Source organism: Geospiza fortis, unplaced genomic scaffold (assembly GCF_000277835.1).
Source record: "Geospiza fortis unplaced genomic scaffold, GeoFor_1.0 scaffold279, whole genome shotgun sequence".
NCBI lineage: Eukaryota > Metazoa > Chordata > Aves > Passeriformes > Thraupidae > Geospiza > Geospiza fortis.
Window position 1 is genome coordinate 4185882 of NW_005054352.1, and position 17672 is coordinate 4203553.

Consider the following 17672-nt stretch of genomic DNA (forward strand, 5'->3'; position numbering starts at 1 on the left):
CAGAGAAGGGAAATGGAAACACACTTCCTTGAAAAAATTGTAAAAAGCAGGGAAAACTCTGTTCTAATGTAGTAACAGCTTCATCTGGACTGATTTAATCACACAGTTCATAAGAAATTAGACCTGAAATTGTATAAAATACACCTTGAAACTCTATCAATTTAACTGCTCCTGGAAGTGTAGCAACAGAATCACATTTCACATTCTTGCAGCCAAAAAAGTGTGGACATTTATAAATTATTCTAGTGAAACCCTTCTCATCTTGTGGGTATTTGTGCTTTCAGCTACATAGAACCAATCTATATTTTTTCATTTATAGTAAGTTTTAGTTTGCTGGCAAAACAGACACTGCCTGACGCAGGAGTCAGTGAGAAGAAACCTGATCTGAGTCTATTTCACTTTCTGCACGTATCTTGTTACCTAGTGAGGCTCTTGCATTTTTTGCAGGTTAAATATTTATGTACACAGTGTGGGAGGTTTTCAGAAAATACCAGAAGTTAACTCTCATCTCTCTGGAAACACTGAGAAACAGGCAGATAACCATGGATGAAGGTAATTATTTGGGACTTAGTGTGTATTTAGTAAAAACAAGAAATGTTGTGTATTTTACGTTATGACACACAGCTATTGAGAGTGGAAGGGTGGAGTGAGGCTACTATTTCATCTAATAAATTGAGTGCAAAGTGTAAAGAGGACAACCATCTGTTTTTCAGGGAAAGAAAAGAACTCACTCATATGAAATGTGTACTAAAGAGCTAAGTCCTTTACCTAGCAGAAAGATTAGCACAAAGGAATGACAATAGTTTTAAACACAGGTAATTATTTTTCAAAAGCTGAGTTGCTAACCTAGGAAATATGTTTTCGAATGATAGGGATAATTTGGAAAGTTGTGTATGTGTCTTGAAAAACATTTAGAAAAGTGTGATAAATTAAGTGAAGTCACCACTCTAAGTAAAGTCACTGTAGGTTTTACAAATAGTTTGTGATTTTTTTAGAAAAACAGGCCTGACTTTTCACACTTCAACAAGTTATTGAGTATTTCAGACATGAAACTCATGTCACTTCAGAAAATGCAATCTTACAAGATGAGCAAGAGAGATTGTACAGGGGAATCATCAAAGGGCTGATGAATGTGGCTTCTGGTGAGAGTCTGAAAAGTGGAATGATGGTAATAATGGAAGAATCTTTAGTTATTTCTCAGAAGACTGAGTTCAGAAATCTTAAAAAATTATCTATTTGATTGTAGGACAGGAAGCTATGAACTTAAGGAAAGGGATTTCATTTGGAATTTAAACATAAACCATTTTCACCATAAATGATTAAAAATGGGTTAAATAGGTCCTAATTTATTTTTTACCATTATTTTATTTAGAACTATTTTTTTTTTGCAAACTTAGACCTTTTCTCAATGCCTTACATCCCTGCTGCTTATTTCTTCCCTGAAATGTTAACTCCTGTTTGCTGAAAAAAAATTAACCTGCAAGGCAAATAAATTTTCCCAGAGGATTCTGCCTCAAAGAAGAGATGATGAGATGACAAGCATCAACAAATAAAAAAAATATTGCCAAAAGTTGCAGGTTTCCTCACAGCTTTTCCGCAGAGATAACATATATCCTAACTGTGACATTTTAAAATTGTCTTGAAATTGCACTTGTACTCTTAAAATAATTTTTTTTATGCAGATTACCTCCTACAAAAACTACTGTGACTGTACATTTTTTTTCTGATACAAACCCTGATGTAGCCATATATGAGGTGTTGAAAAATGCAAAGTGGTTTGTCTTGCCCCACCTTAGAAAGCAGGGTGTTGAAAAGCAGTATAGGGAAACATGAGAAAGATTTACAGCTTTTTCTATGCAACCTGTAGATTCCGTTCATAAATTATGAGGGAACAGTCTTCTCTTACCTAATATTAGGCCTTCCCACGCATATTTGTAGAAGTAGTTTTTCCTCAGATGTCAAACATAGTTCTTAAGCATTGTGTTTGAAATTTAAATGCAATAGTAAAGATTGACATTGAAATGCCATGTCTGATTTAGAGATAAATAGCAACATTAGTGGGGCACTGAGGTCTGTGTGTAGTCTCAGGCAGCTGACTAATGAATGAGCAGACTGGTAATACGATGAAATCTCAGGTCTAACCAATATGAACAAGCAGCTCTGTCTATCAGTAGATATACAAACAGAAATCTTTTTCCAAGGAAAGTTAAATCTACGTTCTTGCATTTTGTCCAGCATCTCTGTGACTTATAGTACAAAATGCATGCCTTTATTTTTATTTCCAAGATGAAAGATCAACAAAACACAGCAAGAAAAGCTTTGCTGTCTGTGGTAGCAAGCTGGAATTTTAACTCTTGATATGAATGTTTTGCCCCATATTGGCAACCTGGCAGGTAATAGCTGCCACATATTCTCTTCTTCTTGCTAATATACTATATGTACATATATATGTCCTGACTGTTAAACCTTCACACCAGAAGTGAAGAATAACAAGTTAAACATGTTTGATTGTCAGCTCTGTTGGGCAATACAACTGGGCAAGGTTGTTACTTAAGGCAGCGTAACCTGAGAATGTTAGAGATAAAAATGTGGTTTGACCAGACAGAGTAAAAAGAAAATGTTGGCATAATACATTTCCATCTGGACAAGAACTGAGTTGTAGCTTGTAACAATGTAAACAAGCCTTTACTTGTAATACACTGTCCAAGTTCATTGCTAAATCACTTTCAGGGGATGAGATGGAGTTTTAAAAGATATCCTGGTACAAATCTTCATACCAGTTGATACCAGTGTGATGTAGTACTAATGAGGAAGGAGTGGACTTCAGTGGCAACTGCTGTTGCTACATTCCTGTTTCTCTACATGATTGCAGCAGGGATAAAAATGACAATTTACCCTTTTTTGTAAGCCACAAAGGGAAACAATATGGTCTTGCTTGTCAGGATATTGGGAGAACAGTTACTCTCCATTTCCCACATGATGGAGTAGAAAACGCTCTTTACATCTCTCTGCTCAAGCCCAGAAGCAATGGTCTTTTTCACTCCACACTTTAAGGGCACTCCCACCACTCCTCTCTCACACTGCTGTTCTTTGTTTTGCATCAGAGCACAGAGGGTGGGACAGGCTGTGTTCAGTCTGCTGATGTAATTACAAGAAAGTCTAGTGCATGCATTTGCACCATGGGTAATGCTGAATAGCAGAGAGTTTGTGCATCAATAGAAAGTGCTGTAACAAGAAGCGAGAAAGAAGCTTGCTTTCAGACAGGCTCTCTACGCAAAGTTATTAAGAGAGCCTTTGTTTTACGTTATGAGAGAGTGGTGTGTGGTTTAGGAGAGTCTTGGTGCAGGCACTGGGGATTACAATTCCTAAACCACAACACTGTCCAAAGGGATATCCAATACCACACAATACTGTGTGCTGCAATAAAAGTTTAGCCTTAAGATAAAAAAGAAAGGACTTTTTGAGTTACAGAATTTGTCTTTTAAGTAACAATTTTATGTGATGGAGCCCTGCTTTCCTGTAGATGACTAAACATTGACTTCCCAATGGAAACTAGTGAATTAATTCCTTATTAAGTTTTGCTTGCATGTAGATCTTTGCTCTACCTATTAAACTCTCTTTAACTCAACCCATGATTTTTATCACTTTTATCCTTCTGATTCACTCACCCATCACTGTGAGGGAGTGAGGAAGTGGCTGCATGGACCTGGGCTGCTAGACAGGCTTAAACCACAGCAGAAGCTGCTATCAAACTAGCAACATATTCTTGTGCTGCTTCTTTGGGTAGTACTACTGACTAAATTGATCAAGAAAACATTAAAAAAAATTCAAACTGTGGTGATAGAGGGAAGGAAGGATTAGTTAAACCAGTCTGACCTTTGTTATGCTGCATTTCTAAGCTGCATTTCTCAATCCCTCATATGAAAACATTCTGTCAGCTTCATCAGCTGTGTAGGACTTGAACTTGTCCATGGTGATATCAATAATAACATTGCTATCATTATAATTCTTTTTGACCACTTTTAAGTGTAATTTTCAGGATTTTTCAGTGGGCACAAACCAAGTTTTAAAGGTTTTAACACCTTTTGTGCGATGTTGGCAAGCAGTGGCAAGTCCCCTAGGCGGATAGTTGAAATTACTCCAATGACATGTCTTCAGTTGCTGAACTTACAGTCACCTACAGTTTCATTCCTAGGCATGTGCTCTAATTGCTTCCCAAAAAGCCTGTCATTTGCATTTTATGCTCAGAATTCAGTATTCATTTTATTATTTTATTCCTGGCTGTTGTATAAACCTTGAAGAGCTAGAAGAGCAACATGTTTCTCTATGAAACTTATGAGGTTGACAAGGTATTAAAAAAAAAAGTCTTTTTGGTCACAAATATCTTTGATTTCTTTAAAATTCATCAAGAGAACATTTTTTTTTTTCTAGGGAAATACAAATTGATCATAAAAAGAGATCAAATATCTTAGAGATACCCAGAGACAAAAGTTGGCCAAGAGTTATGCATTGAGGAGTGTGTTTGAGATGCAGTTTTGTATGGAAGCTGCATGAGACTTGACGGGTTTTATTCAAGATAGATAGTGAATTCTGACTACTTTATTTCATGGACCTCAATGTGTTTTACTAATTCAGCTAAATCTGACAGTCAAACCAGGATTAAATTACCAAATCATGTTAGATTTCAAAAAAGACAGAAAGAAAGACCCAAAACTAAAGGTTTGCTCTGATCAGTTTCTGAGAACGTCACCCAGCTTTAATTGAACTGCTGACAGTTTGGAGTATTTTGATCTTAAATCCATTTTGGTGTGTGATATTACAGATCTGGTCTTGTTTCACAATTTTGATTCTAAGACTCTTTAATGCCTTGTCCTGGCATTTTATTAAAAACAATTATGTTGCTTGTTTTTCAGAAGCATGGGCGCTAAGTGATGACCTTTCAGGCTGGCAAGTTAAAGATTCAGTACGAATTGAACCTAGAACTAAACCACAGACCACCACGCACTCCACTGTTCCTCTACCAGGCAGTGTTATTGATTACTCAGAGGAGGTACAGGAACATCCTTCATGTGTGATTGAAAGTGTGGTGGAAGACACACCTCAGGAGGGTAAGTAGTAGTGGTAGTGCCTCAGATGATTGGAATGAGATTGTACTTCACTGCTTTCCACAAAAGGTAGTGGTAGTATCTGATATTGTAGGGTCACAAAAGCAGAACTGCATAAACATTATAGCCCACATTGTTGTCAGTGCTGATATACCTTGAATATGGATAAAACTCAGTATGGACTAAGTGGAAGGGTTCCTGTCATGATTCCGTTTCTAGCTTTTGGACATGATTTTCAAGCTCCTCATGTACAACAGATGCCTAGTGCCTTTGTGCCTGTTAAAACAAAAGCCATCAGAACAGGACTAGACTTTTTATACGTTCTACACCTGTAACTTCTAAAACAAAGTGTGCAATCTCTCTGAAAACTGTAAAAAAGTACAGTTGTAGTTATTCAGAAATAGTAATGTGGCTGCATAGACTCTGCTGGATGCTTTTGCTGTAGCTGTAATCTGAGAAAAGAGAGACCTCTGGTTTGAGGACCTTACACTCCAAAGGGAATTAAACTGCAAGGAGCTGTGGTACCAGAGTGCCCTTTGGGAGCAGGCTGACTGGAGGCATTGGAAAGAAGTGCAAAGAACTGTTACAGATGTCTCGTCCCTGCCACTCCACAGAGTTCTGTGTGAGTTAACACACAAGTGGTGTGAAAAGGGATGGTCAGTAACTTTGAGAGTCACATGCTCTATGAAACGCTAAGGTAAACAGAAGACATACATGCTGATTTTAGCATTCATCAATTAACCAGTTGGAGTTTCCAATATTTTTCTTCCCAATGGTCTGTCTAAATTGAAGACAAACTTTCCAGTTGCAGCAGTACATGATATAGCAATGTATTTTTTAACTTAGAAATGAAATCTGGATGTCTGATTAACCTTCATACTAAGGAAAACATAGACCCTATGCTCTCGGCCTGAGAGCATTGATGCATAAGTGGTTAATTTTGCCCAAAGCAGGATTATGTGAAGGGCTGCCAAGAGTCTCCAAGGTGGCAGAAAGAAAACAAAATGTGAACCAAAATGATGTAGATGCAAGACATCAAGACTTTTTTAAAAGTAGCTGTTCTGTACAGATTTTTGTCCTTCAATGATATTACTCATGGAACAAAATCTAATTTTTTTATCTGTAATCTATAGCAATGAAAAGACTGAATTCAGGAAAAATAATAGCTTGAGCCAAGGGTACTCTTTTCAACATGTATTTTATGCATTTCATCAATCACCAAAATTGGATCTTGAAAAATAAGACTTTTATGGCTGTACCTGAACAGGACTGATGATCCACCTAGTAGCTGGACAGGCTGTATTTTAGAGTGGTGCACCCACTTACAGTTCAGCCAGTCAAAAAAACATGCAGAGACAGGTGTTTGTTAGTATAAAATCATTGCAGTATGTAACTAGAATTGTGTTAGGAACTCAGGAAAGGTATACATTTATATTTATTCAGTGCAAAAAAATTATCCATTTCTCATCATTGTTTTGACACATTCAGAGTCAGAGGACTGCTTTCAGACACTATTTTCTCTTTTACATCAGAGCACTTGAAGGTGTTGTGGTTTGGTTTTGTCTCAGCAAGCGTGTTGAATGCATCCAGAGCTCTCATAAATATACCTGTCAGACACACCTCAGGTAACAATGTGATACAGCCCCACCTCCTAACACACACACATACATATACAATCACATTTTCCAAGATATTGGGCAAAATCCAGTTTATTTTGTAATTTTTCAAAATAACATTTTGTAAACATTCCTACAGAAGATGAGAAAAAAGTCCAGAATATAGGCTTTGCATTCAATATCTCTATTTTCAGGATCAAGGGGAACCATTCAAGTCTCACACAAGTCCTCTCACAACCTTCTTATGCTTCTGGTTTTCTCAATTACTTCCCAGTCTCCCATATCTGTGTAACCCTTTTAGTTACTTAAAACACTGTTTAGACGAAGAGAATCAGAGCAAGAATGTCAATGATTTTCACAATATTTTAGCATTGAATTTTGTTAACAGATGGAGAGGGAAACTCATGGTTGCACAAGCTTGGAATTAATATAAGCAAGTGGTCATTTCTGAATTCCCTGATTGGATGGAGTGGAGACAGAACTCAAGAAAAAGGTATATTTACAAAGCAAGTATTATTCTTGCTTTCTGGAACAGATAACACTTAAAGAAAAAGAAGAGTTTTATTCCTTTTTTTCCCTTGTATGTGAGCTCTGATTGAATTTACCTGTGTTACTTGAATTTTCAAATAAAATTCTTTAGCTTAGATATACACAAGTCACTATTCTAGGTAATTACATCAATAATTTTTAACTTATACTCCTGTTAGTTAATAACGATACTGGGTTGTGATACTTAAATTAATTTTCCAATAGAAAGTCAGCTCTTTATTAAGCCAGAGCAATCTGATTGGGGGAAAAAAAAAGTAATTTTATGTTCTTATTTCCCAAAAAGGAAGATTACAAAAATAAAATTTGTATCATGCTCTGATAAAAAAATATGTCTATCAAATAACTTGTAAAAGGTTATTTCTCAGGACATAAAGTGTCCTCATAGTTGTGGTAAAAGCTAGTTTTCTTAAGAGGTACCATGTTTCTGCATGGGTTTTTAAACCCGAATTTTTAGTTTTAATGACATACATATATGTAAGTAATGAATATCAGAGTGTTCAGGAACAAGTAACTGTCAAACGTACATTTGTATGGTGTCCCAAGACAAAAGCTGACAAGTCTGAGTTGCTGTATTTTTCCTCCCAAGGGCCTATTTTGTTATTAGAAGAAAATAAAAAGGTAGTCAATGCCTTTAATAAAATATTTAAATGTAATATGTATATGTGAAGTTGCAGTGCATTTTAGTTGATAAGGTAAATTTTGTTTTACACCAGATCGATTTACCACATCTGGAGTTTGTTCTGCTGCTGATCGCAAAGCAACTGAGTTGGAGGAATGTACAACCAAAAAAGTGCCATACATTCCATACAGCTTAGCTACACTGCATATCATCAAGGTAAGAAAAAATTAAAACAAACATCCCCTTCCTTCAAAGAAAGTCCCCAATGATTGGATAGTTTACAATTTTAAGAATTGACAGTATAAGCAAGCATGTCTTTCCTTAGGATAAACTGGATGAATTGTCATAATCACTGTCATTGTATAAACTCAATTCACACAATCCTTTTGCCCAGCAGGTTGGTTTTTTGATTCGCATTTGGAAGCCTGCAGTTAAATTTTTAATATTGGTATAAAAATGCAAACACTAATATCAAAGTGCTATCTTAACTTAGACCAGATTGTAAATTGCTTGAATGCCTTTCCCAGGTTGGTGTCTAAAGATGAAAACTCCCTTGTAACTGTGTTTGGAGGAAATCCTTGCCTTCTTATATATATTTTTCATCATCATTCTTCATTGCTGGAAGTGGTATGTGACTGGAAGTGTGAGGGTTTTTTCCTATTATAATATTTTTGGTGCCAGAAACTAGAATAACTTCTGATTTTGTATTTAGATTTTTTTAATTTATGGAACATCATATATGCATGTTCATCTGTATATAAAATAAAAACAAATGTACATATATCCTGGTTTAATGGTTTTCTTGCTTTATTTATTCCACTAGATATGGTCTTGTATTCTTGGTCTTTTAGTATGAATCAAAAATGTTCAGTGGTGATTTCTTTTGTACAGACTACATATAGACTTGCTGAGCTAGCTGTAAGACACAAGTTAAATACCTGAAGCAAATCACTGAAATGACTCAGACTTCTGTGTGTGATGAGATCTGGAGCCCATCTGGAGCTTTTCAATCCTCTCAAAGAGGCTTTTCTTTGATGGTGTCTCTTTAAAATTTCTCTGCTTCCACTGTAGTTTTTGTGGATGAGGTGTAAATAGGAGAGTATATTTCAAGACTGCATTGCTGCTTGGTTACTTTTGTGTCATTTGAACTGTGACAGTGTCAGGTGGTAGAGATTCCTCACTCCCAGGCCAACTGCTCATAAATATTAATAAACATTTAATCTGTCAGCCTAGATCCATGCTAACAACCACAACTATTTTCAAATAATGCATCACCCACAATAAATAATCTGAGATTTTATTATTTTTGTTTTGATTTGGCTGAGCTGCTCACTGTCCGCAGAATCTGCATCATGTGAAGCTTAAATGAAGAACTGAAACCAGGGAAATCTCTAGAAAAGTTCTAGATTTTTGTAATTTACATATGGTCCTGTTCATTACTACTGTAATTGACTGAGCAGTATCTGTTAATCTCATTCATGTGTCAGTGCAATTTGACATTGCACCTACCAGATAGCTATGTCAAATAAAGGTGGACAGCAGAAGCTGGGACAGGAGCTGGTGCAATTTTCCTTTACTGACTATTATGAATTGATTTAAAACCAAAATTAGTCAAAGAGGAACCTGATGCAATTTAAAGCTTAAATGATTCACTTTCGAACATGAAAATGCTCAATTTGTCCATCCTTGATGTACACATCTGTATTTATTAGTCATTAAAACTGCCAGTGTACTTAAAGTTATATCAATTTTGTAGGATTTCAAATTATTTTAATGAAATGCAACATAAAATAGAGCTAACTGCTTTGCTTTTCTAACTCTTAAATGAGAAAATGCAATCTTCCCCACTGATTGCCTTTTTTCCCCAGTTATAGGCCTCATAATGCCATTCTTCTTTTTCAAGAAATTTAGAATTGTTATAATGACTATGTCTTCAATTTTCTATTTAGATCACAACATTTAAAAGGAAGTGAAGGTACAATATTAAGACAAAAAGAGAAATTCCATTTCAAGTTATTCACAGACTTTTATTCAATAGCATAACATATTTTCTATTATTGAAGGCTGAAAGTTTTGACCTATACTTCTGCTGGGTACTTTTCTCTGGTTCATTGCAACTGGAGTTGGCAGTGCTCTGAGCTTACATTTTCCTTCTTCCTCTACAGATTGTAAAAGACATGCAGCAAATGAAAAACAGACACATGAAGATAATCAGAAAACTAGATGATATGAGGAAAGAAAAGCAGGTAATTATACTGGAGCATTAGAACTCTTGACCATTAACGCAATGGTCAAGGTTAAAGTGATACAGAGAGATAAAATCTCCTTCATTCGCAGTTAAATATCCATTCCTGTACCATTCTTCGTGTCTGTAAGTAATGTCAGTGTATCTTGAAGTGTATTTTATCTTACAACTTTGTGAAGTCTGCTTTTACTTTTTACTTGTCACAATGGCAGAGATTTTTGTAAAATTTATCTGTTACTAAAATTTTCTCTTAATAACACCTTCATGTCATGACTGGCACCATGGTTTCAACATTTGCATTTCTGTAGGCTGTGCCTCTCGAGAATGACTGCATTGTTAAGGCTTGTGCCAGGCTCTTTTGCCTTTATGGCTTTTTATTTTTCTGTGTGTATTTTTTGTCTACTTTTTGCTTAGCTTGGCTTTAGCCTTGCAATATTTTTTCAGTGTAGTTTATAGCATAACAGAATCTCTTCACCTGTAAACTCCTTCAAGGTGACAATGAGGATCCAAAGGTGCCATTCCTGTGACCTAAATTCCACAATACCTCTCTATCCTTAGTGGAAGGATTTGTTTCTCTAAAAATATTTCTAAAATATTTTTAGAATATTTTAGAAAAATATTCTAAAAATAGAATATTTTTTCTATTTATATAGTGGAATAATTTCTGGAATTATTTTCATCAGTCAATAATTCTCCCAAAAAGATGGAATTACCTATATCATCTTTTGCTACTCTGTCCTGGAATGTTTTCTTGCAGTTACAGCTTCACGTTTCTGTTTATTTGTCACACATTCTCCTTTTCTGATCCACAATAAGACAGGAATTCAGCTCCTATGGAGAACAATGCCTTCCACACAATTAAAGTTTACTGTGGGCACTCAGAAAGAGGAGATTCAGAAATTCCTCTAAAGTCACCAAGGGGAAGTGAAAAAATTCTTCTGACTGTCAAGTAAAATCTAGAGAATTTCCTGTCTGTCATGTCACGAAGGCTAATAGGCTTTCTTGTAGAACAAGATTTCAGGTTTTCACATCTGCACAAGAATTGTATACCAATGTAAATCCATTTCTGAACTTTGATAGGGATGTAACCCTGGCACAGTCACATCTTCCACTCTCAACTGACAGCAGATCACTAAGGGAAGAGAAAGAGAACAGGGAAGAACACAGATGCAAGACACAACAGCCTCCTGGGCAGTGATGCAAACACTATGCAATGATCTTACTTCACAGAATTGCTCTCATTTCGGTTGCTGCGTAGATTTTTTTTAATGCTACTTCCAGACTTTCCCTGTCTGAGCTAAGTTTAATTGCTTTAAAATTGCTTAACTTTGCTTAGGCAAATTCATTCTGATCTGCTCTGAGAAAGGCTTTGGTTTTTACTTCTGCAGAAAAATACATAGAATATATGTTATTTTAGCAGTAAGTTTTGCTTGAAATCTGCAATGAATGACAGTACAAACCTCCTGTGATCAGTAGTAAATGTTTGCAGACAATAAAAAACATTGAATAAAGAGAATAAAGAGAACCCAATATGGAAACTGTTTCCTTTATTGTGCCTGACTTCCTGTTTTCATTCACTATTAATTTTCTCAATAATATTTTGTTATAAAGGAGGAGACTATAACTACTATAAAGAAACATTACAGTGAGAAAATGAGGTGTCTGAAATCCCACTTAGAAGCTTACCAAGAGCTGACGAACAAGAGCAACATACACTGGCAAGATACAGTTAAGGTAAACAAGTATTTCAGTTTCACATGGGGATAAGCACAGTAGGCATTTACAGAGGTTGTGGGAACAGACCTTATAATTAATGCTCTCTTCTTATGGACAGACAGTTAAATGAAGACATGCAGTTTGTAAAATTGTAAAATTTTATTTTAAAATAAGCTATGGTTTTCTCATTCTGGAGATGAATACAGCTTTGCACATACACGTCCAAATCAGTTTTCATAGCTTGGCCTAGCTGTGCTATGCACTTGGAAATAGCTTTGCTTTCGTGTAAATAATGTGTGAAGGATAGTCCTAGAAAATTTAGGATGTGTGCTGCTTATTTGGTGATGAATAGATATTAAGGTTTATACTGTTCCTCATTTCTGTGTTGCTGCTGAGGAAAAGGTTCAGAGTCCTCAAGCATTTAGAAAGAGTCTTTAGAAACAGACTACCTCTGGCCAGAGATGGTGATTGCTAAATGAGGAATTTTAATTTTTTTAAGATCCACAGGCCCTAGCAGCCTGGTCCAAATATTATGACTTTTCAAGGCCTAGAACAAATAAACTGAAACTGGATGCCTTTCTGAAAGATAGTGTTGCAATTCTCATCCCTTTTGTCCTATTTTACTGCCTTCAGAACCTAAGAGAACAAAACAGACAACTGATCCAAGAGAAGGAAGATATTCTTTACCAAATGAAACAAAGCACAGAGAACTGGAGAAAAGAAAAGGTAAAGAAACAGAGTTTGTGTTTTCTTTTTGGAGTCAGATGGTGTTCTTGCTATTGTTTCCGGTGTGTGCTGTTTGCCTGCCTGTATACTTTTACATATATACATCTAAATTGGTGAAGATTAAACTACTATGCGCGTGCCTTCTTTTTTTTTTTTTTTTGGAGAAAACTGTATGTTTTCATCCTTAAACAGCAACAAAGATGGCATATGCTGTTTTGTCTTACTATATTTTTCTTTCCACTTCAATTATTAGATGGTAATTTCTCCTGCATTCCGTCTTTTATGCCTTTTTTTGAAGAATTTTAAAATTACAGTATAGCCATTGCTTCTTCCTTGTTTAGTGATTAAAATTAAAAATCAACAGAAGCATGTCATTGTATACATTACTGCAATATTGCATTTCAGCTGTCTGACAACAGCAAAACTACCTTATTTCGTGGTTCACAGGAAAAACTCCTTAAAGTTCCTGAGGCTTTCCAAATTTATCTATAGTAATGGCACTTTAATTTATTAATAACATAGGTGTAAAAAACAAAAATAAATTTGTTGGGTTTGTAGAGATAGCGTTGGTAAGCATGGCCTGATATTTGTTATTTTCTGCACAGGGTTCTGCTCTGCTCAATGTGTGCAACTCTTCCTTTAATTTTGCAACACTGCTTTGTTACAGACAGTTTTCATTGCAGTTCTCCAAGACACGAATTCAGGAAGATCTTACCCAACCTTGCGCTGGGGAGTCACGGGGGAGGGAGGGTTCTGGGGGCGCGGTCTGTCAGGCAGATTCTTTGTTAATTCGTGAAACTGAATGCAGAGCTCTGTATGATTTCTGAGCGAAGATCTCAGGCAAGCTTTTCAGTTTCTTTTTTCAAGTGTCCTAGCACCACCTTCCGTTTAAGTTCTGCACGGCACCAGTACTTATACTGAGGGTTTTCACTTTTCAAACACATTGAGCCATACCCACTGCTGTAATATCCTATGCCTTATGGAGAAACCACAGAAAAACCCGTGGGGTTTACAAATCTTTTGACCTAATTATTACATGTCTAGGAAATGTAGCAAAAGTATTATAATGAAGAGTTAAAAGTGATGAGGATACTATGTACTAAGGCTTGCGGGAAGGAATATTTTCTGTTAGCACGCACAGCCTTTTCTGAAGGGTTGCTGTAGGAATAATTCCAAAAGCTTTTGTGATTCAACTGTTTCAGGAGAATCATTTGTCACTGTTATCATTTAAGCAGTGCGGACAAAGGCTTAAGAAAGTATAAGGAGACATCCCCTTGACTGAAGCTCATATGAAAACACTGGTGCCTGAGCTGTCTCTGGTTTATTTCTGAATTTTCTTGTCCAGTGACATCTAATTTTACTGCTCCGTAGCCCATTTGTGTTGGTTCTACACATAAGTAGAAACAACATTATTTCCTTATCATTGATTATTCTCCCCAAGGAAATATAATGAAAGTTGGTAGAGTATTGATTTCCAGCTATTCTTCTTTTCTTGTCTTGCAGGTCTGGATTATAGAAAATTTGTGTAAGAAGCTAGATTACCTTTATACACAGCACACACTGAGTAAGTGTTTCAGATGCAGAGTTTCCTGATCTCTTTCTGTTTCTTCCCTGTTTGCTCTTTTGTTTACACTAAGCTGCATACCTGCTGAAGTCAATATCAGTATTTCCTTTTCAATACTGGGTGTGCAGGTGGAATAATAAAAGAATGTTGAAGCTACAAATACTGCCTGTAGTGACTTCAAACTGCTTAGCACACCTTGCTTTTTACAGTCAGCATAATTTCTCAGTAGGTTTATTTCAACACTTGCAGCCTTTCCTTTGAAATGTAAAGCAAAACAAAACATGAATGCTTAAAAATTCTTTGAGTTTAAATAAATAATGAGTTATTGGTGAAAATGAAATATTGATTATTAAAAAATATTGGCTTATGACAAATTCTTGATTTCTAAAGAGAGATAATTTTACAGAGACAGTATTGTTGGAACTGCAGATTAGAAATGCTGAAGTTATTCTTACCTGGTTTTCTGTTGTTTTCAATTCAGCTTTACAGGAACTACACAACATCAGTTTACATCTGGAAAGATTGCAAGACCTCATGAATTTCCAGATAAAAAATCTTCAACAAAAGTCTGAAAAAGCAGGAGGAGAAAATTCAGATGTGTCAGAGATTTTAGTGTCAAAAACAGACCAAGTGAGCACAAAAATATAAATTTAACTGGTGGTTTATGGGATTACAGCAGGTATTTCAAAGTCAATCAGGCTGATTCTTTCAAAAGCTGAAATCAACTATGGGTCTAACTGAAAGTAATTAAGGTGTGCAAATATATACATGGCTTGAGAATGATACATTTATGATGAATGATTAAAATATCACAATAATGAAACAAAGTCACTAGTTCTGGAATCACCAATAATGTGCTATGGTTGTCATTATATATTTGATAGTAGACACTTTGCTACAAAATGCTTTTAAATATCCACCTCTTTGATGTAAAAGGACTATATTCTAAACATTGGAACCAAAGAAACCATCTTATTCAATATTTCATTTGCTTTTCTTCATTTCTGCTCCACCTTGCTCATTAAATTCTTGGTAGTTTTGTATTAAAGCAATCAAAATTTAGTTATCTTTTTTGCCTGCAGGCAGCTAATGAAGAAAGAAAGACTGACTGGTCAGTGGAAAAGCAATATCTTTGGCAAACACAGACCATTCTGCAAGAGATACAAGAATGTTTACAGAAACGAGAGAGGGAAGTCACTGAGTTCTTACAAAGTGAAAGAAGATTTAACAAGGAAATGAAACCTCAAGTGACTGTGCTAATATTCTTGAAATCTCTTATCAAGATGGTAAGAACACAGTTCTGGCAAAGATAAAATTTTATTTATTTAATGGGCTTTCTAAAAACTTCATTAAGGAGCGCAGTTTAGTCTATTAATGTTATAGTCTTAAAAATGGCAAAATGTTATTTTGTATACGTTAATTTACTGGTAAGATTTTCAGACTATCTTAATAATTAAAGACCAACTTGAATACTAATTAGTTGGCTTTTTTTTAAAGATAAATTAATGAAGCATGAGAATGCTACCATGGAAAAAACATGTTTTCCTAGCCTTTCAGTTATGTGAACTGCATGAACAGCAACTTTTTATCCATGTTAGGTTCACACCATATATTGTGATGTTCCTGGGGCACAGCAACACATCCATCAGCTTATCAGGAAGAACGAGGATGAAAGACCTGGTCTGGAAGAAATTTTTAATAATGCTCAGGCTGACATTCTGTCCTATGAAATATTTTGTGGAAATGAACTTATGGATGACACAAGGTATATTGAATAGTTAATAAAACAAAGGTAGAAATAACATAGAAAAGTAATGAATTCTTTTCACAGAGAGAAAAATACATTTTTAAGACTACTGTTACAGCTTTTGTGTCTATTTATAGGGGGAAAGTATTAAAGTAGGGTCTACATCGATATTGTGAACGAAATAAATAACTTAGAAATACCTTCTATAAAAAGTAGGAAAACATCTCAACTTATCTGGCTTGTGCAAGTTTTTTCCATTGTATTATAAAATATGCTGGAATAAGCTTATTTGACAGCCCTGTGCTACAACATCATCATCTTTTCTTCCTAGTTTTTCTACAGGAAGTTCCTTTAAAATTAGCCGTTTTACAAATTAACTTCCTTACAAATAACTTCCAAGGGGTTTTTTTAATTACTACTTTTCTTTCTTTTTTTTTCTTTTTTTCTTTTTTTTTTTCTTTTTAATGATAGGACACGCCTCCCAACAAAGCTTTTCAGAAACATTGGGAAAGCAAAGTCTGATTTAGAATATGTTGAAACAGAAAAAATTGTGTTTGACTGTATCCAGACAGGAGAAATCCCCAACTGGATTAAAAGTGATTGTCTTTATGTAGCCTGGTCAGGTGAGAAATCCTCTTGTCAAATCACAGAAGCTTAACTATCCTCACCCAACTAACTTTTGAATACATAAAACAACAGTGCAACAGTAAAAAGCACGTTGTTGCCATGCCTTAAGGGTTTCTATGCCACATCTTCCATTTTGTGTGTTTTAGTGAGCTACTATATGAATTGTAATAATGGGTAATGGCTTGTAAACACAGGGCTTCTGAATTTATACTCCACCATGCATCTTTTCTTTGGTATGTTTATAATTTTGATAATAGATATCTTTTGATATTGTGCCTAAATATCTCAGTGCATGCTTTAGGTAGATGCTCCCAGAATCTGCACAGATTTGGCAAACATGCACTGAATGAAATAAAAAATGTGGAATTCACAAGGCAGTAACGCCCTTTCATGAAAACTTAAAAACATCCATTGCATGAATTTAACACACTGTGCTCTCCTAGTGGGACTAGCAGAAAATCTTTTTCAAATATTTGATTTGCTTTTTCTATGATTTTGCAACAAAAAGTCTGGTCTTAGTGACTTGGGGAAAGGAAGGCAGATGTGTTCTTGTATTTGAAAAAAATTATTATTTCTAATTTAGAAGATTTACTGGGTTATATATTGATCCTGTGTAGTATATAATTATGGGAACTCTCCAGAAGACCCTGCAATATGCTCTGAGGAGATAGAGTCACCATTCCAAGGAACTCATGCAGAAGTTTGAAATGGAAGTCAAGGTAACACCTTACAATGTATCGCCCCACATGGTTTTGAATAAGTTATTAATAATGTAATCATTTTCCTAGCTATTCTTAAGGGATTTAAGATCTGCTCTTTTTCTGTGATGTCTAAGCTCGTTTACATCCAAGAATGACATAGTTTTGCTAACCAGTGAATTACAGGGTTAACAGTTTTCTGTGTATGAAAGGATTCCCATGTTGTATTTTGCTCCTGTATATCTATTGTGTTGTTCATGTACAAGTCTTTGTGCATCTTGGTGGCCCTTGATACCTATTACAAGCAAAATATATTAGAATCATAGAACTCGTTAGGCTGGAAAAGACTCTTGTGATCATTCAGTCCAACCATTAACCCAGCACTGTCAAGTTGCCTACCATGTCCCTAAGTGTCACATCTACATAGGTTTTTAAGTACCTCCAGCTATGGTGACTCAAC

At 35.5% G+C, this 17672-nt stretch overlaps 1 protein-coding gene across 1 annotated transcript; it reads left to right on the plus strand.

The window, feature by feature from the left end:
• Nucleotides 1–120: 120 nt before the first annotated feature.
• Nucleotides 121–17220, plus strand: LOC102032889. The gene is made up of 14 exons (XM_005423441.1): nucleotides 121–318; nucleotides 448–552; nucleotides 4914–5108; nucleotides 7110–7214; nucleotides 7984–8105; nucleotides 10055–10135; nucleotides 11746–11868; nucleotides 12484–12576; nucleotides 14080–14140; nucleotides 14622–14770; nucleotides 15223–15426; nucleotides 15739–15905; nucleotides 16359–16510; nucleotides 17156–17220. Exons 2-14 carry the CDS (start codon nucleotides 459–461, stop codon nucleotides 17218–17220), a joined length of 1611 nt encoding a protein of 536 aa, XP_005423498.1. The 5' UTR covers nucleotides 121–318; nucleotides 448–458.
• The last annotated feature ends 452 nt before the right edge of the window (nucleotides 17221–17672 follow it).